Source organism: Camarhynchus parvulus, chromosome 6 (genome assembly GCF_901933205.1).
Source record: "Camarhynchus parvulus chromosome 6, STF_HiC, whole genome shotgun sequence".
Classification (NCBI taxonomy): Eukaryota; Metazoa; Chordata; class Aves; order Passeriformes; family Thraupidae; genus Camarhynchus; species Camarhynchus parvulus.
The window spans coordinates 30,983,630-31,005,441 of NC_044576.1; the positions used below are offsets into that span (position 1 = coordinate 30,983,630).

The window sequence follows — 21,812 nt, forward strand, 5'->3', positions numbered from 1 at the left end:
CTGTTCAGAAACTCACAAATTGTACTATTTTAGACTGAAGAGAATGCATTTGTGTGTTTGTGGATACTTGTGAGTTAATCAAGGGAGATTGTGAGCTGCAGAAGTTTCAGAGAATGTGGGGTTACATTTTAAAGATCATCACAGCACTTTGTTTTGTTGGAACAAGTTTTGAACTCCTTAGAAATGGGGAACGGATTTCATGTGGCTTTTGAGGAAATGTCATTAATCTGTGTAACAAAGATAACAAAATGATAAGCAGAGGTGAGGAGGGGAAAACAGGCAGAACTCCCCCATCTGACAGAGGACTGGCAGCAGCCATTGATGATGACAAAGCCCCATGTTGGTCCAGGCACAGCAATGCTTGTAGCCCAACACCATGGGTGTCATGTTGGGTGGGAAGGACTTTTGTCCTTGCATAACTTTGCTATTTCAGTGTTAAATTAGCCTGTGATGACACCCCTTGTGACCTACAGTGACTGATGGCCTGGATTAAGTAGAACAGAAACCAGCAGATGACTGCAGTGACTTAAATTTGGATGCTCCTGGCAGAATTCCCTTCTGGATGGCTGGCCTCTGTTATTTTCTGAATGCTATATAATTACATTTAACATTTGCTAAATGATGACTGGGAGGGTAACAAGAATAGGATTATAAATAAAGACAGAAGCACTTGTTGTGACAAATTAGATCACCTAAAATAAAGATTAAATATAAGCACTTTGTGCTAGCACTAGGAGAGAGAATAAGGATGTGCAGTTTGTTGTTTTCAGGCAGAGAGGAGTTATTTGGCCACTCCCAAATTTCTTGTCACAGACTTAAACAACAGCAGGCCCAGTCACCTACTTTTACATTGCCAAATATTTCTGCCTTCCAGTGTTGAGGTGAATTAACTATTTTCTGTTGAACAGTCTCCATTTGGATGTTGTGAGGTAATTTTTTGTGTCCAACACCTGTGGGTGCTGAGATAGGATCCAAGGAAAATAAAAACTGAAAGGAAAGGCATGGGAAAAAATGGGATTAATGCATTACAGCTTTGTGGGCCTGTCATGGTAGGAGGAGGATTATTTCCTACAAACAGCAATGCCATTGATTTTAGCAAAACTTTACAGGCAGAATACTTCTTCTTGGGTTTTTCTTGGGTTTTCCTTGGCTTTCCATGTATTTGCAAGCACAAGTAGGTCTCCGTTTGCCTGCATTGACCTGTCTGCTCACACATCAATCAGAAGAGTCCATCATTCCATGCACACCCAGGCAGCATTTCAAGGGCTTGGAAAGGGCAGCCTCATTTCCAGCAGGGCTAAACACACGTTCCTCTAACTGCTGTGATAAAAACTAGATTTCATTTTCCTTCCATTTCTCTATTTTCTTCCTCTCTGACCTCCTGGAAGTGAGATAACTGCAGCTGGTTAATAGATGTGCATTTGTTTCCCTTTTGGTCAGATATTCTGTGAAAGGTGCTGGGAAGAGAAGTGTGTTGAGCTCTCAGATATTTACACTAAGATTGCAGTGACCTACATTTTGTAGTAATTCCCCTGAAGACTCTAATCTTTCTGCGCGAGGTTTAGTGACTTACAAATCCCTGTGATGATTATTACCCCAATTAACTGCTTACCTTCTCAGCAATTAGGTGTTAAAGCATTATTATTGGGTTATTTTGGGTAATACCATCATCCTGTTGGTCAGGTGCTGTTATTTTCTCAGGGTAGGAATATTTTACAGGCAGCAAATAACAGTTACTGAGTTATGCATCAGTTAGGACCTGTGTAAAACTGGCTTTTGAAGCAAAACCATGATGACTTTTACTGGTTAGTCCTGCCAGAGAGCCCAGCTGTGACTTGGGCAGGGTGTTTCCAGAGTTAGGGCAACACTGGTTGGACCACTGCTACAAGCATCTCTACTCAGTGGTTAAACTCCAAGAGTTTTTATGGTCATTTTTTTGGAAATTTTAAGCTGTTCTGCATGTCATTATTGCTGTTGTTTTGTACAATTTCATCAAATGCAAAGAGAGCTAGAGAAAACATAAGTGTATTAATGATCTGTTGTGCACTATATAAAAATACCTATAAGTACATATTAAATGCTTTAAATATCTTTTTCTTTAAAAATTGTCATCCTCCCATCAGTTACTTTGACATGTTTTTATATGAGCTTGAAAAACGTTTGTGTTTCTTCTTGGCACGATGAATATTTTCCAGCTATCTCTTTATGAGATCCAGCAAATTAAGCTGCAGGAGGCTTTTGAAATGTGACAGATGGAGTTCAACAGATCGATCTGAGCGGTGGCCTTTCTTTGGAGGACAGCTTTGATGATCTAATGGCCCTCTTTTATCTCTCAGTTATTCCTACTTTTTGATTAAGGAGGGAGTAAAGAACCTTTTTTTGTATTTATGCATATACAGAGGTGTCTGAGCTTGTGTCCTAGGTGTATTTTTTTCCTATGTAGTTGTTTTACATTGGGAGATACTTTTAAGAGCACAGGCTATGCCGTTTTGACAGATCTTGGAATGGTTTTTCTTCTGGTAGGAAAATCCACCGAGTTTGAGCTTGCACCTCCTAATTCTGCTGGAATTGATCATTATTTGGGGTGTTCATGTTAAAGGTAGCAAAACCAGAGAAGGGATAGCCTGCTCCATAAATCCTAGAAGAGTCAATTGACTCCTAGGTGTAAAAACAAAAAATACCAAGCAAATTAGTGACAGTCTCCTGTAAATGAAGATGCAGTGAGGTGTTCTGTAAGTACTGTTTAGGTTATTCTTGTTGTAATTAAATTTTCTTGCCTAGTCTTTTAATGTTGTTAGTGTTTCTTCATGCTCTTTACAGATGTGATATCCAGAACATCTGGTCCTGTGTGCATTGTGTACAGTTTTTAATACAGCTTCTTCAGTCAGGTGTGATACGGGAACTCACAAGGGATTACAACAAAATTAACAGTGGCTTTGGATGCTTTCTGTGATGCTGGGCAGCGTGAGAAGAACTGTGAGGAAGTAAATGTTTTATGGAATAGCATCTGGCAAAATTTTCTTTACCAGTGTTGAGGCAAGAATATGTGATGTTGAAATTAATGAGGACTGAACCTTGATCCAGACATTATCTACTCCTTTCACGTCCCTGTGCTTCAGTCACTAGAGCGTGACTCTGCTATTTTCTTTTTAAAAAATGCAAACAAAACAACTAAAACAAAACCACACCACCCTCTTTTACAACAAAATACAAGAAAATAATTATTTTCTCTTTTATGTAAAAAAATAATTGAAATACTCTTGATTACTACTCTTAATTATTGCAGATAAAGCCTAAAGACTTAGGTACAGCATTAATGAACTTGAAGGAACAGAATACATTGTTTTATGCACAAAGTTAACAGGTAAACTGGGAAAATACATTATCCCCTTTTCAGCAGCAAGGAAAACAGGATTTGAATATCCATTTCCAGCAGTGAATGGAAGAAGGCATTGATCAACCTGACTTTCCTCCCCACTCATGGTCCAGCCCTTGGTGGGGGCTTGGCAGTGCCCAGAGCAGCTGTGGCTGCCCCTGGATCCCTGGCAGGCCCATGGCCAGGCTGGACAGGGCTTGGAGCAGCCTGGGACAGTGGAAGGTGTCCCTGCCATGGCAGGGTGGCACTGGGTGGGATTTAGGGTCTCTTCCATCCCAAACCATTCTGGGTTCTGTGGGCTATCCTTTGGAATCTCCTCAGTTTTCTTGTGGGTTGTTTGCGGCGAGAGTTGTTTGTGAGACATCTCCTGCATCTCAGTGTCACGTTCCTGTTCTTTGCTCTCCTCATTTCACATGCTGCTCTCCCTTTTTTAATCCAGGCTGCTGACATGAGCAAAATTGACAACTGCAAAAAAAGCCTCATTTAACTGACTAATCGCATGCTGGACACCCGTGGGGCAGCAGTGTCACCTGCACAGTCACACTTTTTCTGTGGTATTCATTATGACAGATGCCATGTATTGACAGGCCAGACCTAAGAAAGTGAGCTGTCCTCTTGCTTCTGGTTTCTTGATTTATTTTTATGGAAACAGAATTCCCCTTAACAAGCTTTCTGCCTTCAAATCTGATTCTTCCTGCTGATGTGCATTTCTTGTGGATGTTGTGGTGGAAAGCAGTACATTTTCTAAGATAAGACTTTAAAATATTGATAACAAAGTGCTGCCTTTATTTTCTCTCTGTTAAGGTAACATGACCCTCCTGGTGTTTCTTATGGATCTTAAATGTATATTTTATGATTGCTGAATTCAGAGCTCCTTGTCTGTGTTTTAACTTAGAGATGTACAGAACTCTAGTCCTAACACCACACCCAGAAAACCCATGAGCTAAACACTTATTTAATGGTTTGTTTCTTTGTATTTCAAAAAACAAACCCACAGAGAGAACCTGCTATCCCAGCAGATGTTTCCATCTCCAAAAGTGCTCTGTACTCCCGCATCGGCGCCTCAGATGCAGAAAGCACCACGGCTCTGCTCTACCCCCAGCAGGACCTGGACTCTGCACTACGGCTGGCCAGGGCAGAGGTAACTGTTTCCACAACTTGGGAAAGGAAAAACCTGCCCCTTGTTGTTGCCTTCTTGCCTGTCTTCTCTCAAATGTGATCACTTGTTCTGTTCTTGGAGCCATCCTCAGCCACGCTAAAGGAAAAGGTGCTCCACTGCAGATTTAACTTGCTTTACAGATGTGAAAAGCAGATATGATATGAAATCTTTATGGTTTTAAACCTGAGGTGTACACTGTGCATCTTGACATTGCTATATAATTATATAAAAATGGTAAGCTGCTTGAAATAGGAATAAAATTATGTATTTTACCAGGCTATGTATCATATCAGGGTGGCTAGCAATAGCAATGAAAAAATGGATATAATCCAGTGGGGTTTTTTCCCTTTGTTTTCTGTTTCAGATTGTGGCCAAGGAAAGGGAAGTATCTGAGTGGAAAGAGAAATATGAAGAAAGCAGAAGGGAAGTGATGGAAATGAGGTGGGTTATTAACTTGATCACCATGTCAGAGAGCCTCATCTCAGCCTGACAACAGAGTACCATGCTCATACAATTGTTTTGTTTAGTTTTATTTTTAACTTAAGGCTTTGCACTGATCCTGAACTGATCCTTTGTCTTTTCTCTGTATGGTGGGCACCACTGTTCAGGGTAATCATTGAAAAGTTTTGTGTTGCTGATCTCATTCACACCCTCAGAATACTGAGATAAGGGAGGTTTTACTCCAGGTTAATGCCAGGGAAGGAGTTCCTCTGGTTTGTGTGTGAATTCTCACTAGGATTGCATCGTGAGGTTCTTGTTGCAGACTGTGTGAGTTGCTGCAGAGCTGGCAGAGGGCTGCACATTAAATGCACATTAAATTCACTTCTAGTTCTGCTTGGAAAAAGGAAGGAATGTAGGGAAGAACATGCAGGTTTGCAGTAGTACAGGCTGCCTCCAGGACATTATTGTAAGGTTGTTCAACAATAGAAATCAAACCAGTGTCAATAGAAAAGCATTTCTTGCAAAGGAACCATTCTGGACTATCAATGTTGGCTTTTAGGGAGATTCTACACCCTTGTCTTTGAACTATGATTTTTTAATTACTGCACACACTAAGGTTGATTTTAGTTAAGCAATAGTTCTCTTGGCTTTTGCTCTCTTGTTCCCTTTGAGAGCTGACAGAAGGACCCAGAGCTTTTCAGTTTGTTCTGGTTGTATCTGTTCTATTTCTGTGTCATCCTGCCTCTGTTACATTAAATATCTGTACACTGGAACATGGTTTGACCCTCCTTTCCAGCCCAGGTCCTACCACTTGCAAGGATGACAACAAAATCCCTGTAGTGGATGATGTGAGCAGTGCTGCTCAAAGAAGCACTGATGCCTTCCATTCAGTCAGTTGAGAAACCTTTCAAGCTTTCAGCTTTTTTTTTCAGTTGGTGGGACCATAAGGAGGACAAAACAATGAGCTTGCCTTGCTCACTGATCTGAGTCTGAGAAAGCCATCAATTGCAAAAGAGAGTGTATAAAATACTTCATGGAGTCTTTAAAGCTTATTATTTTCTACCTTCAAAAACCAAACAAAAATGGTCCCCCCTCATAACTCATAAAGAAACGGAGACTGTCACATTATTTTAGCATCTCTCCTTAAAGTAATAATTTATACAGTCACTTCCAAGACTGAATTTTCTTTAAAATCCCTTCTGTTCTAGCACCAGCTTCTTCCCAATATGAAGAGTTTCAGTGATTTAAAGCTAAACTCTGTATCTAGTGATGACCTACATAAGCAATCACTTATATCCAGGAAAACTGTGCATAGGGAGGGAGAGTAGAAGGGAGCTGCAATGCAGAGCTCCACAAACGCTTGCATGGATGCCAGGAATTGCACATGGCAGATTGGAATAGCAGCAGCACGGGGCTCTGAGCCAAAGCATCTTAAGAGAAGCATCTGCAAAAGGCAAGGGCAGCCTCTTTATTTCTTTTTTGCCACCTCCCAGTGCCCAGCTGAGTTCTCTCACCTCCCTTGTGCTCTGCTGGGATGGGGAACAAAGCCCTGGCATAGCCCTGAAATGCTTAATGAGGAGCAACAGAACGGAGTGGCTGTGAGCAGTCAAACCCAGGGAGCCAAACAAGGAGGGAACAAAATGAGGGATTGTGAGGAATGTCTCAGTGTGCAGCTCACACTCAAGTGTGGTGCTTGGTCTGTTCTGTGTCGGGGTGCACGTGTCTGCTGGCTGCCAGTGGGCACTGCCAGCCTTTTCCCTGATGGAAGGAGAGCCAGGGGTGACACAGAGCAGCTGGCGCTCTGTAGTTCTGCACCTTCATCTTCCACACAGTAATTTGCTTGTGTATGTCTCCACCCTCCAGAAAATCTGATTTTTAAAAAAAAACCACAATAACCAAGCCAGATCTCCCACAGGCACATGCCTGGAATGTGTGGATGAAAGGAAAAAAATCTGGCTAATATTGTCACAAAATGATAAATACACATATGTGCACCAAGATAAGATTTCTCTTGGAAGTTGAAGTGTTCAAGCAGTCCATGTGTGGTAAATTAGAGATGCAGCAATGAGATATGACATAATGATAAGCAGGAAGTGAAGGGATTATTTAGAGCTGCAAGCACAAAAGCATCACTTCCCAGAGGAGGAAAAGCAATGCTCCTGTACCCATGTCCTGCATAGGGTAGCTGGAACATCCTGAATTCATCTAAATTACCAGGAAATATCACTTGGAGGAAATTCCACTCCAGAGAACAGAAGCCAGAATGAGAGGTTTAATAATGCAGTAGCTATCAAAGAGCTGAACCACAGTGGGCTTACCATAATCCAAGAGTCTAACCAGAGGCAGGCAAAAAATACTTAATTATGGTTTTTTGGAGATCTGATTGATCATGACTCTGTAAGGGGAGTCAAGCAGATGACCTCTGAGACCCTTTGTAGCCTGAGATTCTGGTGGTTTTATGCCTTCCAAATGTGCAGTCAGTGAATAGACTGTCTCCAAATAGCCTAAGTAATGTGTCAGCCTGGGGTTAAGATGTGCCCTCCCAAAGAGGGATGGTGTGGCAGCATCCTTTGGTTCCCCAGCTGTAATGACCATTATTTAGGCTGCTGGACTGAAAGAGGCCTTTGACATGAATCTGGAGCAAATCCTTCCCTGGAAAGTGCTGCAGTGTTATAATGTTGTGTTCCTTACCCCAAGTACCCTGAGTCCTTGGCTGCTGCTTCTTGGATGATAAAACTTCCCAAAGGTGCCTTGTGTCACAGGGACATGACAAAGCTTTAAAATCCTCATTGCTTACAGCAGGCTTTTCAGGTAATCTGCTTTGGACATGAAACCAAACCCTTCCTTTTAGGGCAAAACCCTTGCTGTTATCTTTGCTCTCCAAAGTGTCATTTATGGTTGAAAGGAAAAATCCCAGTGCTGGGGTTAGAGTCCCTGCTCTCTGAGTGTTCTGCAGGACCAGGGGAGATGCTGCTGACCTTAGGGCCAGGTGACCTTCTCAGGGCTCTGGGTTCTATCTATGATTCAGATTTGAGGCAGTTCTGGAGTTACTATAGTTGTTTTTGGGGAGCTCTGCAAGTTTCTCCTTTCCTTACTGACTTTTATTCGCACATCCTTTCTGTAGCCTCACCAACTGCAGCAGAGCTCTAAAAATGGAGCAAGTGAAAGTGAACTTCAAAAGAGGTGTATTCCAACTCCAGTGAGCTTCTTGGAATATCCACTTCTGATGAAGTGTGGGGTAATTTTGTTTTTTGTAGACGGTCCTGCGTGGCTCATGAATCAAAGCACAGATCAAGCTAGTCTCATTTCATTAGCTTTATTTGGCTCTGGGAAGGGATGGATCATCTTTCTAAATCACATTTAATCTGCTTATTTTGGCTAACCTCTTTTCAAGAAGGAAATTCAAAGCCTACCGTGAGTATACGAAATAAAACAGTCTTAAAAGTAGAATTTTGCCACCTCTGCTTCAAAAACAGATTTGGGAAATGGGACGTGATGGATTTTGTGCTACATAGTTGAATATTTTGATCTTGTTCTTTTAAGTGGTGGTGAATCATTTAAGCATAAGAAGATTCATTTAGAAGATGAGATACATTTTGGGTGATAGCCAACACTACTCCTGTTAGTTTTACTTGATACCAATTATAAGTTTACTTGAAGTTTATATTAAAAACAAACCAACACAAATTTGGAGAAGAGGGGAGAAAGTAATGGAAAAATCAGGCTCTTTGTAATCATTGAGTTAGGCCAGTGTGATTATGTTCATGATCATAATGGGTGATGTTTCAAAAAGCAGAATCTGTTTCAAAGCAATCTCTTCTTCCTCCCCTCACCTTTATTGATTCCCATGGAGAGTTGAAAATCAGGTGCAGTTTTAAAATTGTCAGTTTTATTTGTTATTTGGGCAATAAAGAACATATAAAAGTGTGATGGGGTTCTGTATCTCTTAAAAGCACCACAGTTCAGTTTCTGATAGTGTTATTTGCTAAGTAAGCATGAGCAATGATGTTGTTTGCCAAAAGTTTTTCTTTTTTTTGTTTTCCCCTCTTACAGAAAAATAGTTTCGGAATATGAGAAGACGATTGCTCAGATGATAGGTAGGTGTTCCTGCTGTGAAAGGTGCTCCCTGGTTGAAGTCTGTGGGCTTCATTTTGATGCTGGCTGCATCTGCTGATGCTGCAGGGAATTGTGAATGCATCTGAGGACACCAGAAAAGGAAAAGTCAGGGCCTTGTCTCACAGCCAGCAGCCCCCGGGCAGTTCAGGTAACACAGGAAGCTCAGGGCTTTCCCTTCTGCAGCAGAGCCCGTAGGAAACGAGTTCAAATTCTTGGGTTTCTCCAGGAGAGACTTTCAGTGACCTAAAAACCCCTTAGGCATCAGCTCACAGCTGTGTAAAAGCAGATACCAAAGTTAGCTCTTCACAGCAGCAGGGATTATCTGCGCTAAGTGCATCGATCAGACCAAAACCAAGATTAACTCCAATCCCAGCTGGGACCTTCCAGTGCCCAATCCACACCCCCCGCCCCCAGTTACTTACTGACACAGAGGTCTCCTTTTAAGTCTAAATTGTGACAAGTTTTGCCTCTCAGTAATTAGAAAACACCTTTGCTGACAGCATGTCTCACAGATAAAAACCTCTACCCTCAGTAGCGCTTCAGACCCAAAGGTTGCAGGGCTCGTGTGGTTCCTCAGCACGTGAGGTCTGGCCCCTGGGATGTGATTTTAAAGCCCCTCTAAGATTTCTAAAGCTCTTTTTATTAGTCTGGCTATAGCAGGCACAAGCACCAGTGGCTTGGGCTGCCTTGTACTGCTTCAGCTCCAGTTGTTTCCCAGAAAGGCAAATGGCTGAGGGGAATTTTGGGATCTCCAAGGTCAGAGTTGCTCAGAAGAGCATCAGTGTCTGGTGCTTTTGCTGCCTTCCTGGATTTCTTGGCCATTGGGAGACATCCCAGCCTCATTTCAAGTGAAGGGTAAAATGCACCTGCAAATAAATTTTATGGTAATGACAACTATAACAAATAAATTAACGAAATACATATAATAATGAATAATAAACACCAATAATGTGCCAGGGTTCATTCTCTCTGGTGTTATGCCTCCATTGCCTTTTGTATGTACAACTGAGCCAATGTGCTGCCTTCTGACGTGGTGTGTGTCACTGTCATCATTCAGGTGTTCAAGCAGGAGTGACCAGAGTGTGCAAAGAACTTATTTCATTTTGGTTTGCATACCCTGGTGTGGCTTCCACCCTGAATCTGGCCAGTGCTACAGACACACAAAAGACCTGTCCATTTTTCCTCAAGCTATGCATACAGTTAACAATAGATAATTCAAATTCTATTTTTGAGAAACAGATTTTAAAAAATCAGATTTTGAGACTGCAGTGCAACAGTAAGATACAGAATAGGAATCCTGGGGCAGAGGCACAGCCTTGGTGTACATGGTGCATTCCACCACTGCCACTTCTTCTTGCTGTAAAGAAATGAAGGTTCAGTAAGTATTGGGCCATTGACTATGAGTAAATAGCTCTTTAAACTTCAGATTCAGAGTATCAGAGCCTCTCAGATACTCTGTGGTGAGTATTTAAGGGCTGTGGCTATAAGTAATTTGATTTGCTGTCCGTTTGCAAAGGAACTGAACCAACAACAGCTGCACAGAAAACATCCTTTCTGTGTTAATTAGAGCAGTATGCAAATCCTACAGCATGGTAAAACGTTAAATGTGAGGCTTCTCCCTGCATTTAATGTAAATTTTTTATCTAATTGTCCCACTTTGTCATGCCATTTCTTGTAAATTGCTGTCCCTTCTGATAAAGGAATTCACACATCCGAATGCCACATGTGGAGGAAAATGTGTGTTTGTTATTTGCATGTACTTCAGTGACCTGTTAGTGATGCCTCAGTGCTAAAGGAGAATATGCATCTTAACAAAAGAAATGCCTGTGCTGTTTCTGTTCATCATTTAACCCTTCTGAACTATTTATACAGCCCTGTTAGAAGGGCACTGCACATAAACCAATTTCACCAATCCCTTTGATGAATATTCAGTGAGGTTGATAGGTCCTGCTGAGCTTTTTGTAGGCTGGTGTGTGCATAATGAGTACTGAAAATGTCCCATATTAACAATATATGACTGCCTGTGTTTGCTTGTAAAGGCACTGAAAAATGTGCATTGCAAACTGCAATTGCCTTTGATTCCAAGGGCTGTGGAAGGTTCAGTATTTGCTGTCACACATATATGGAACCCAAAATTACCCAGCTTAGCTGCTGTGATTACTTCATGCCACACTGTGCAAGCTAGCAGTTTGGAGATCCCTGTTTGGTGTCACTTGGTGTATTTTTTTACTTGTGCTTTTATCTTTTTTTCTTTTTTTTTTTCCTTACACTTGCCTCAACCCCTAACACATTTTAGTTTACCCTGAGGAGTGGGGGAGAGGAAAGACCAGGCTTTCCAGGCTGTGCTGCTGCTTTGTGCTTGGTGCTGTTTGCTCTGCCAGCCAGGGAGCAGAGCCTGGGTGACCCCAGTGTTCCTGCACCCTCCACACACCTGGCTCACAGCCAAAATCCCACCCCAATTCCTTTTCACTGACAGCTTTCTAATGTTGATTTGTTGTTTTAGGGTTTTTTTCCTGTTAAAAATGTATCCTTATTTTTACATTTGAATACATGATGAAATTTGTGAGATTTACATTGTGAGATTTTGCATTATGAGATTTTTTTTTATTACTTTACATTTGAATACATGATGAGATTCTCCTTGTGAAAAACAAACAGATGTTATGCTTTGTGCATTACAGGTTGTTGCATTACTTATTTGCTGCTTTCCTAACAATTCCCGATTTTTCTATTTTGCTTCCGTTTTCGTTGCTTCTTGCTATTTGCTTGCAAAAACAAAACAGGCAAGCCTGGTAAGTAAAGCTTTTCACCGACTTTCACACCAGCATTTTGCATCTTTAGTTTCTTTTGCTTTTGTTCTCTGTTTGCTGCATTCCCATTAAGTCGTGTGAGTAGTAGTGAGCTGAGCCTGAAAGCGGATCTGCCGTGGTGCTGCTCTGATTCTGTCAATTTGGATAGTGTTAGTCCTGAGCATACTGCTGTGATTGTTGGTGAGCCCTGGGCAGGGTGTGTTGCAGATGTGGAAGTCATTTAATTCAAATATTTTGATCACATAACCTCGTAAATGTATTTAGAATTAAGGATGTGTAGCCGCTTATCTACGATTTGACTTAGCACATTTTATTGACACTAAATCATAGTCTTAGAAAATACAAGATCCTTTCCAACCCAAACCATTCTGTGATTTTATGAAAGTATCACATAAAACTCTAGTCCCCCTCAAGCCAAGTTTCTGCCTGTTGTTGTATTTAACCACTTTGGTTTGGGAGCATCACTTGGATGGGCTTGGAGCAGCCTGGTCCAGTGGGAGGTGTCCCTGCCCATGGCAGGGGGGTGAAATTAAATGAGCTTTAAGATACCTTCCAACCCAAACCATTCTGGGATTCTGTAGCATTTGCCCCAGTTTCCCATGAGTGAGTTTAAATGGTGCTGGGGGTTGAGTGTTGGAGGAGCTGATCCAGCTGGGGAGAGAGGAGGCCCCACGATGTGCTGGGAGGAAGAGGAGGAGCTCAGTAGTTGTGAGGGAGTGTGACATGAATTATTAACTTCCTGATCACTCTGGAAACAACTAGGGAAGTGGCTAAAATACCTCAGACAACAGTCTCACAAAAAGTAGGGATGTGATATTAAATGCATTAAAATATTTTGGATGAGGATGCAATGGATCTCTTGCCCATGGAGTTGCAGTGACAGAGAACAGGATCCTGCCAGGAAAGGGTTTGGAATTATCTAGGCAGGGTGTAATCTCCAGCATAATGAAACAAATCTAGTGCTGGAACACAAGGAGACAACCTCTGAGCTTTAGAAAAATAAACAAGACAACAATTTTTTTTTGTTTTAATTGAGAACACATTACTTTTGACATTAGAGAGGAATACAGGGTGTCTCTAAGAAAGCAAAACAGAAAAGAATGTTTCTTTTTAATAAAGTGTTAAATATATCCAAGTTATGTTGTATTACAGGGCTCTGGGCTTCTCTGCCATGTCAAAGGTGTTTGTTCACCAGTAAAATGAAGGTGTTACAAGCAGGTCCTGAGAACTTCTCTGGTTCTTTTCATCTTCTGTATCACACAGAGCAAAATAAGCTCAGGTCAGGCTCTGCCCCAGCCAGGTGCTGTCAGGGGTGAGCAGAGGAGCCCAGGAGCTGATGCACAGTGTGGCATCATCTCTGCTCTGGCCTTGGTCAAGCCAACAAAAATGTGTATTTTTTGGATGGAATATGCAAAAGGAAGAGACAAATCTCAGTTTGGGAATTGACAGTATCAGCTTTGGCATTTTGGAGCTGACCAGCTCTATAAATAATTCAGATGAAATCTTCTATTCAAATAAAAACCCCAAACTTGTTTAGTTCTTTATGTTTCCAAATATGAAGGCCCAAATGAAAAGTTGCACATTGTGAAATGGCCCATGCTTTTTCCACAGGAGAACTTTTAACCTTGTTTTAGTTTCTATCATAAACCAAGGAAAATGGTAATATAAAACTGCTGTGTTTTGTGGGTGGGTTTTCCTTTCAGTATCGTGCTAAGTACCCCTTAAAACATGGGCACAAGAATCATAGATTAGGACTGAAGGAAACAATGCATCATTTTGGAAGACAATGCCAGACCTTTTCTTCCAGTGTTATGTGGATATTCCAACTTATTATGAGGTCAATTCCCTTGAAAATACCTCCTCCATATGGATTTGTATTTCTGTTATGTTCTTCCCACCACCCCTGGCTGAAATTTAGCTATACACAAGAGGAGCTTGGCAGATGTTTTTTGCAGTTTTTTTTACACTTAGGAAGTCTGTCTGATGTTAGATTTCCTTTCTGCCACTTGCTCCAGCAATCCTGAGAGCTGGTAAAACACTGCTTTTCCAAGGGAAGAATTGAATTCCACTGAACAAAGTGCCTTGTTTGTGCAGGACTAGAAGGTGCCAGGAGATTTCAGGCATTTATCATCAATGGCAGATAACTTGTGGCCAGTGCTAGGAATGTGCATCAATGTCCTTTCCTTCAGCTAGTGCATCTTCAGGGGAAATCCAACACCTGCCTTTTCATGGGAACAGCTGAGTTCAGAGTGAAGAAATCAGCAGTACAGAGATACATTCACATTTTCCCCCAACATCAAAATATTTAAATATCACTGTGTTTAGCAACTGTTTTCCAAAACAGGCTTGTGTCTAAAAATCTGACTTTTCTGGATCCTGTAAATTTACTAATACACAAACAGGGCAGAGTGTAGTAGAAACTGTAGATGATCATGAACTCAGTGGACTTACTCCTGTTACCCTTCTGAAAACCTCTCTTTTCTCTACTCCTCTCTTCTTTCAGAGGATGAACAGAGAGAGAAATCTGTCTCCCACCACACTGTTCAGCAGCTCATAGTGGAGAAGGAGCAAGCTCTGGCCGATCTGAACTCAGTGGAGAAATCCCTGGCAGATCTTTTCAGGAGATACGAGAAGATGAAGGAAGTCCTGGAGGGATTTCGGAAGGTGAGTCACCTTAACATCTCCTTTAAAGAGCAGAGCTGAGCAGATTCTGTGGACCAAAATGTCCTGTGCTGCTGAACAGAAGGCAGGACTTGTGTTTTCAGCTAATTCTGATGTTCTGCATGCCAAACCATAATCTTCAGGTGAAGGATTGCAGCCAGCTATCAAATGCAAACAGAAAAATTGTAAGGCTCTTTGCATGGTGTAATATTCTCTTTCAGGGGGTGTCAGTGTTGGACTGCAGCCCTTCAAACAACTGTGTGTGACTCCCACAAACAGGTGCCTGTCTCGCATTTTAACCTCTTGGTTTAAATTTGATGTCATCTTGTCTTTTAAGAATGAAGAAGTGTTGAAGAAGTGCGCGCAGGAATATTTGTCACGAGTGAAGAAGGAGGAGCAGAGGTACCAGGCACTCAAAATTCATGCTGAGGAAAAACTGGACAGGTAATTGAGTCATGGATTCACAGAATGGATTGGGTTAGAAGGGATCCTAAAACCATCTTGTTCCACCCCCTCCCATGGGCAGGAACACCTTCCACTGGACCAGGTTGCTCCAAGCCCTGTCCAGCCTGGCCTTGGACACTTCCAGTGCTGGTACATGGACTGTACATATTTTTTCAGGAGTTCATGCTGCAGAAGGATTCCTATGGCTGGACCTCACATCCCAAACTGATCCTGCAATATGCAAAGCACAGGCTGCTCTGTGATAGACAGTGGAAAGAAATGCAATAATGAGAATTTCTGCAATGTGCTGGTGTTTCTTCCAGCTCCTGACCATACAGAACACCTTAAATTTCTACATGTAGTTAATGTCTTTATATTTGTTCAATGTATTTTCATGGGAGAATCAAGAAAGAAGCCATTAGCCAGTTTATTTCTGTAGATCTCCACATAATGACCAATTAAGCCTTTCTAGGGATTGTGTTCAGGACTCATAGTACAGTCCCCGGAGCTGGAGATGAGGTTTGGAAACTGCCGTAAAACACTTCTACCTGAGTCGTATTCATGACTCCAGCAGAGATATCTGAGAGAAGCACAAGGGAGCAACACAGACAGTAAGAAAAGACTCTGCAGCCCCTGCTGAGCGAGAGAGGCATTTGTGAAAAGTTTTCAGGGACAAGTCTCACAACATAGCCATGATGTGCAGAAGGCAGCCCTGCCCTCTCCCCCCATTTGCTAAGGTGCTGTCCACCCTGGGGCACCCTCTGCCCTTTCCTGTGGAGACCCAGATGTGACCAAACCCTGTGTTTTTTGCAGAGCCAATGCTGAAATTGCACAAGTGAGAGGCAAGGCCCAGCAGGAGCAGGCAGCGTACCAGGCCAGCCTTCGCAAGGAGCAGCTCAAAGTGGATGCCTTGGAGAGAACACTGGAACAAAAGGTAAATAAACCAGGAGCCACGCTCTGCCTGAGGATTGTCCTGCAGCTCACTGGCCTTGGGGACAGCAGGACTCCCCAAATTTTAAGGCAAAACCCCTGTGTGCACCAGCTGGACCCAGGTTTGATCGGAGCCCAAGTGTTTGGGGCTGGCTTAGCCTTGGGCAGAGCTCAGGGTGCACCTCTGCAGCCTAGGCCTTGGTTTGTTTCAGTTCTCAGGTTTTTCTCTCAGGTTCTGTTTCCCTTTTTAGTGCTAGCTGTAATTCCAATGCTAATTCCAAAGTGTCTGTAAGAAATGCCTATTTATATCTCCAGCTCAGCCAAGGGAGCTTGCTTTGGCATAGAACAGCTCGTCCTTGCTTGCAGCTCTGCAAGGCAGAGTGAAAATAATGAAAAAAAAGTAGAAAAGTGCAGCCTAGAAACAAATTTCCACTCTGTATTATTGTGGTGTGCTGGGAATGACTGCTGTGAAGCTGTCTGCTTTGGTGCTAAATTTGATTTATTAAAACTGGAGGAGCTGTTTTTGGAAGAAAGGAAGCATTTGTTTGAATGCATGTAGCTCTACTACGAATATGAACACTTAGTTGTACTATATCTGCACATATATCTGTATGTGTAGATCTCCTGTTCTCAGCATTGGAGAAAAGTTAATTTTCCCACACCTTTCCCACTGGTTAGATAGCATTAAAATTAGAAAAACCCCTCATCTTAATGCAGCAATCCTTTTCATAATACTTCTTATTTTATTTTCCAGAATAAAGAGATAGAAGAATTAACAAAGATTTGTGATGAACTGATTGCCAAAATGGGGAAAAGCTAACTTTTAACCAAATTTCTGGACTTCAATACTGAGTGCAATATGACCATTGGCACACTGATGTCCATACATTTATGTGGACAGGTTATATTTTCACTTTTTCGTATGCACTACTGTATTTTCTTTCTAAATAAAGTTGATTTAATTGTATGCAGTACTAAGATGACTATCAGAATTTCTTGCTATTGTTTGCATTTTCATAGTATAATTCATAGCAAGTTGATCTCAAAGTTCCTGTATCAGGGAGATTGTCAAGTTCTCTAAGAAAATACAAATTGCTGATCCTAGCCTTCCCTTTGTACATGAGTTCCCATGTTGGATGTCTTTTGGATTTAATATAAACATGTATTACTTGCATGGGGACTCTTGCCTTAAGGAATGTAAACTTTATCTGCATTTGCTGATTTGTAAAATAAAATCTAAAAAAAGAAAAAAAAAAGAAGGAAAATGCATGTCACAAATGAAATTCTTTATTGTAAATAAATTTTTTCGTTGAAAGTTGAAGATAAGTATGGCTCTCTTTTGTGTCCTTCACTTGCTTATTTCAGCACCAGATGCTCTTGGGAATTAATTCCTCCACAGAAAGCACTTCATGGGTCACTGCTTGGAACACTTTGTGGGTCACAAGAGTCTGCTGCTTATGTGCACATATCTAGGTCTATATCTTAATGTCTCTCTAAATATATATATATGTGTGTCTATGTGTTGGATTTGGACCACTCAAGTCTCAAGCATAGGCTTAATCCTCCAAAATATTTAATGCTCTGACCCTGATCCAGCAAATCCCATGGGCAAATGTAATGAGGCTGTTGGAGGAGTCAGAGTCTGTGCCATGTGGTGAGAGGATGGTTTTTAAGCATGGCTGGCACTGAAAGGTGAATAATTTCCTGCTCCTGGAAGAATTTGCCTGCAGGGCTGGTGGAGCTGAGGTTGGTGTGATCAGAGGTGCAGCCAGAATAAGCTCCATAAGTAGCACTCTTGAACACCTCTTTATCCTGTAAGTTATCCTCTGCACAGGATTAGGGATGGAGGAGAAGCATTAAGGCTCTAATAGCAAACAAACTGCTTTCTTTGCCTAATGGTGCATCTCTTGGATCTCCATGATGTGGACAGTCTTCAGCCTGGTTCTTGTCAGCTCCCTTTTTGTCCTCAAAAGTAAGTCAGCTCCTTTTTCTTTCCTTTTTTTACTTCATTTGCATTTCCTACCTCAGGCATGGCTGAGCCTCTTTGCTGTTCTGGGCTCCCCTCCTGGGCTGGGTTGGTTTCAGGTCATTTTGTGTGTGTGGTTAGCAGCACAGAACTGCACCTCTGTAAAGATGAATGTGTGTGCTAACAGATTCAGTGTCCCCACTGATAGCAAGGGTGGAATTTCTGCTCTGCAAGCTTCCAAGTGTGGTGTTTGAAATATCTTTCAAATCCATGCTTGCCTTCCTTTGAAAATGCCATGTAGTTTGAGGCAAGGAAAAGAAAGAGGATTGAGGTGTGGTCTTGGTGTTTAAACAAGAGCAAAACTCAAGATACACTGCTGTGCTTTCCAGCTGAATTGGTACTTCAAGAGAAGAGGAAGATTGGATCATTGTAAGATTTTGTGTGTCTCCAATGTGCTTTTTCATGGTACTGTGGACCAAAGATCATGATGGAGAGGGAAAAAAACAGCATTTGGGCTCTGCTCTGAAAACATTACAAGAAGATATGGATGCAGTTACAGAATATCAAATGTTTATTGTATTATTTTAAGTGCAGATTTTAACAACTAAATAATTGATTTTTTATTATTATTTTTATCGATATTTGACCCATTTCTAAAACATAAACATTGCTAAGATTTACAGACTCCTTGGATTTTCCAAAGCTCTTTTGGAATTTTTTTTATGTATGCTTGAAACCATACTAGAAAGATTGATATTTTTAAATACTTCTTGTAAATTCTAAATGGTTTCTTCTCCCTCCACCCAGGTGAGGCACTGCAGTGTTACACCTGTGTGGGTTCTAGTGATGATGACTGCAACAGACAAGGAAGTCAGCAGTGCCCAGGCCATGCAGATGCCTGTGCAGTCATTAGAGGACAAGCAAGTAAGTGTCACAAATGTGTCACACCTGTTGCATTTGTCACAAAAGAAAGAAATGGAGAAGAGTGCTGAGTAAGTTAAGGAAAAACCAAAAGTAAACATCTCCTCTCAAAATAAACCCCATTAATGAATCTCAGTCCTAGTTTTGCTGACGCAAAATCCCACTGGGAATGATTTGTGGGTGTGCCACAATGAGCTGCACCCGCTCTGTGGGAAAGCTAAGAAGCATTTTAAGTATTGCCCACTTTTTGCTCAAGTGACTTAGCTGGAAATTAGGATGGAAGAGAAGCTAATGAGCTCCTGCACTTGGGCACATCCAGAGATATTTAGGCTGCACCAGTTGCCTGTAAGATAAATCAGAATTATTTAAGTGGGAGCTGTTGGTGCGCTGCCTTGTTGAGGCCGTACTCATTTTCTTGTGAGGAGCAGCCAAACCTGAGGTTGTTGCTCAGTGCTGGGTGCTCAGGCTGGTGCTGGGGGGGCTGCAGGAGGCCATTTGCAGCCCCTCAGGGCTCCCTGTGGCTCTGTTCCAGGTGGCATCATGAAGTCCTGCTCGTTCAGGTCCTTCTGCGAGCGGGCGAGGCGCGACGGATCGAGGGCGCCCGGGGTGAGCGTCCACTGCTGCTACTCCAACAACTGCAACGCCAGGAGCCTGGCTCCCAGGGTCACCAGCTCCTGCAGCTTCCCCCTCCTCATCCTCACTCTGCTCTGGCACCCCTTGGTGAAGCTGACATGAGGGGGAAAAAGAAAAAAAAAAAAGAGTATCCTGAAGCAACAACTCTGCCTTCTTAGCAAGGGATGATAATATTTTGCTAATCACATTGCTCCATGTACCATTTATCTCACTAGGTAAAAAGCTGTAGGAAGACCTGACAAATGTTTAGATAAAAATTGTTTCATCTGCTAAATAGGTCTTGATCTCTGCATAAGGAATGCTGCCCTGTTGCTTATTTTCCTGCAATTTGGATTAGGAAAAATCTTGGCTGCAGATAACCTGGTAGTAAGGTCAAGGGCAGATGGCTGCCAAATGCTTTTTACTGTTGGCAGATAGTCAAAAGCAAGCTAAAATTTTCAAGCACAAAGTGACTGAAGATTCTAGCAAGCAAGTTAATCTTTCAGAGCATATTGGCATGCTGGACAAAAGGAAACTTGAAATACAGATGATTTAGTATTAATACAAACTGGTGAGAGAAGGTCGTTAAGAGAATAATGCATGGAGATATATTCTGTTGTATATGATATGTTCCTGGCAGGGAGGCTAGATGATCTTTAAGGTCCCTTCCAACCCAAACCATTCAGTGGTTCTATGCTTGTGTGTGTATTTCCTTGGAAAAAAACACTTTCCAGTCTTCTCTTTTCTGATCCTTTGAGAATTTTACCACAGCATCAGAAGAAGAAGAAAACAAGAAGAGTTTGGAAGTTGTTTTTGAACTGATACTCCATCCAAAGATAGGCTCAGTCTATCTCCCCTGCTGGCTTTAAAAACAAGTGATTAATCCCTGTCTTGTAGGCAAATTATAACTTGAGTTTATAATTCTTGAGGTTTCAGTTATGTAAATAATTCTCTACTGCCCTAAACTGCAGCCTTTGAGAGTAAATGTATATATCTATACAGGTCTCCCCCTTCAGTGATGTGATGGAGTTGAGGTGGTTTATGTATCCTTTTCATTTTGCAAAGTGAATGAAATTACTTGGAGGTCTTTAGAGGTGTAAAGAGGGACTAAATCAATATTTTTAATAAACCCATTCATGGCAGTTTTACCAGGTAAATGATCCAGAAGGGGTCACACAGTAGAAGGCATTGTGCATCGCTACCTCCTTTGATCCAAAACTCGGAGCACCTGGCAAGCAGATGAGGGAAATTTGTAGATTTTAATGTCCAGCTGTGATGATCTGGTCCAACCCCTGGCACACAACATGCAGAGGATTGGCTGAAAGTCCAGCTGGTGTAGCTGAAGTAGAAGTGGTCTTTCCAGTTCTAGTTTTAGTTGCCTAGTAGGAAAAAGGTTAGGTCATGAAATTTATGGAACTCACAAAATATGTGGCAAAGTAGTTTTTCCCCTAGCTTCGTGTTGTGACTTTTTTTCAGTACAATTCTTTGAAAAATCGGTTCTGGGTAGTGTGTAGTAGAATTTTTCACATTGACCAAAATTTTATTCAGGTTGCAAACTCTAGAGCTGCTGCAAGGTCAATGAGTGAGCCCTCCCTGCGGAGTGTAACCCCTGCCTGCCTTGTAGCTGTCACAGGGGCCAAGCTGTCTCCTTGTTTTACTGTGCTCTTCCCCAGTGTGGATCCTTCCATCATCAGACTGGCTGGATTCTCCTGGGGTTTTGTTCAGGTGGGCTCAGACAAGGCAGTTTGGCCTGTTTTTAGTCTCTAGGCACCACTCTGATAAAGCTGTTGAATATAAAGATTGCAACAATGCAGCAGATCTTGGCTGAGAATGTTAATTTGGACTCCAGTGTCTCATCTGTATTAAAAAATCATTTAAATTGGTGTAAGTATTTTTCATTTCATTCTCAGCTTGAAGCAGTTCCTTCAATCTCTTCTGCTACAGGAAGCAGGTATTGATTGTATCTTTATCTTCCTATGGTTCTGTAATGATAAATCTGTATTGAATGTAATCTCTGTATGTGCTCAGTGCATTTCTTTAATGAGAAAATAAATTACATGCAATGGCTGACATTGTCTCTTGGTAAACACAACTGCTTCTTTTAATTGGGATTTCCAGCTGCATCTGGTGCTCTGTTCAGGAATCCTGTTGGGCTTTGTTGTTTTGTTGGTTCTTTTTCTTTTAATGTGGGATATATTTCTTAAATCTGTTGGATAAAATAGTGGATGTTGGTAGTGTTCTTGCTGCTATATTTCCATGGTAAAATAAGAAGGTAAATCTCTATCCTCTTGACAAACACCATCTGTCATTCCTGACGGCAGCCAGGACTGGCATCTTCAGGCAGCTCCCACTGCCTCCATCCACTCGTGCCTCCCA

The 21,812-nt window shown here is 41.8% G+C and overlaps 2 protein-coding genes across 2 annotated transcripts in view; both read left to right on the top strand.

The window, feature by feature from the left end:
• TACC2 (transforming acidic coiled-coil containing protein 2) overlaps positions 1-17,174 on the top strand; it is a 116,577-nt gene extending 99,403 nt beyond the window's left edge. Inside the window, 7 exon segments of the mRNA XM_030950686.1 lie at positions 4,374-4,517; positions 4,900-4,976; positions 9,030-9,073; positions 14,406-14,566; positions 14,901-15,007; positions 15,821-15,941; positions 16,692-17,174. Coding sequence (XP_030806546.1) covers positions 4,374-4,517; positions 4,900-4,976; positions 9,030-9,073; positions 14,406-14,566; positions 14,901-15,007; positions 15,821-15,941; positions 16,692-16,757 — 720 coding nt within the window. The 3' untranslated portion in view covers positions 16,758-17,174.
• A 128-nt stretch (positions 17,175-17,302) lies between these two features.
• LOC115904884 (CD59 glycoprotein-like) lies at positions 17,303-21,162 on the top strand. Its single transcript, XM_030950687.1, has 3 exons — positions 17,303-17,909; positions 18,711-18,827; positions 19,357-21,162. Exons 1-3 carry the CDS (start codon positions 17,855-17,857, stop codon positions 19,557-19,559), a joined length of 375 nt encoding a protein of 124 aa, XP_030806547.1. The 5' UTR covers positions 17,303-17,854; the 3' UTR covers positions 19,560-21,162.
• Positions 21,163-21,812: the final 650 nt, after the last annotated feature.

Bases quoted from the DNA above. Each gene is read 5' to 3' on its own strand.
- LOC115904884 (XM_030950687.1), top strand. From the start codon at position 17,855: ATGATGTGGACAGTCTTCAGCCTGGTTCTTGTCAGCTCCCTTTTTGTC. The intron at 17,910-18,710 runs GTAAGTCAGCTC...CCCTCCACCCAG, and splicing joins CTCCCTTTTTGTCCTCAAAA to GTGAGGCACTGCAGTGTTAC. The intron at 18,828-19,356 runs GTAAGTGTCACA...GCTCTGTTCCAG, and splicing joins AGTCATTAGAGGACAAGCAA to GTGGCATCATGAAGTCCTGC.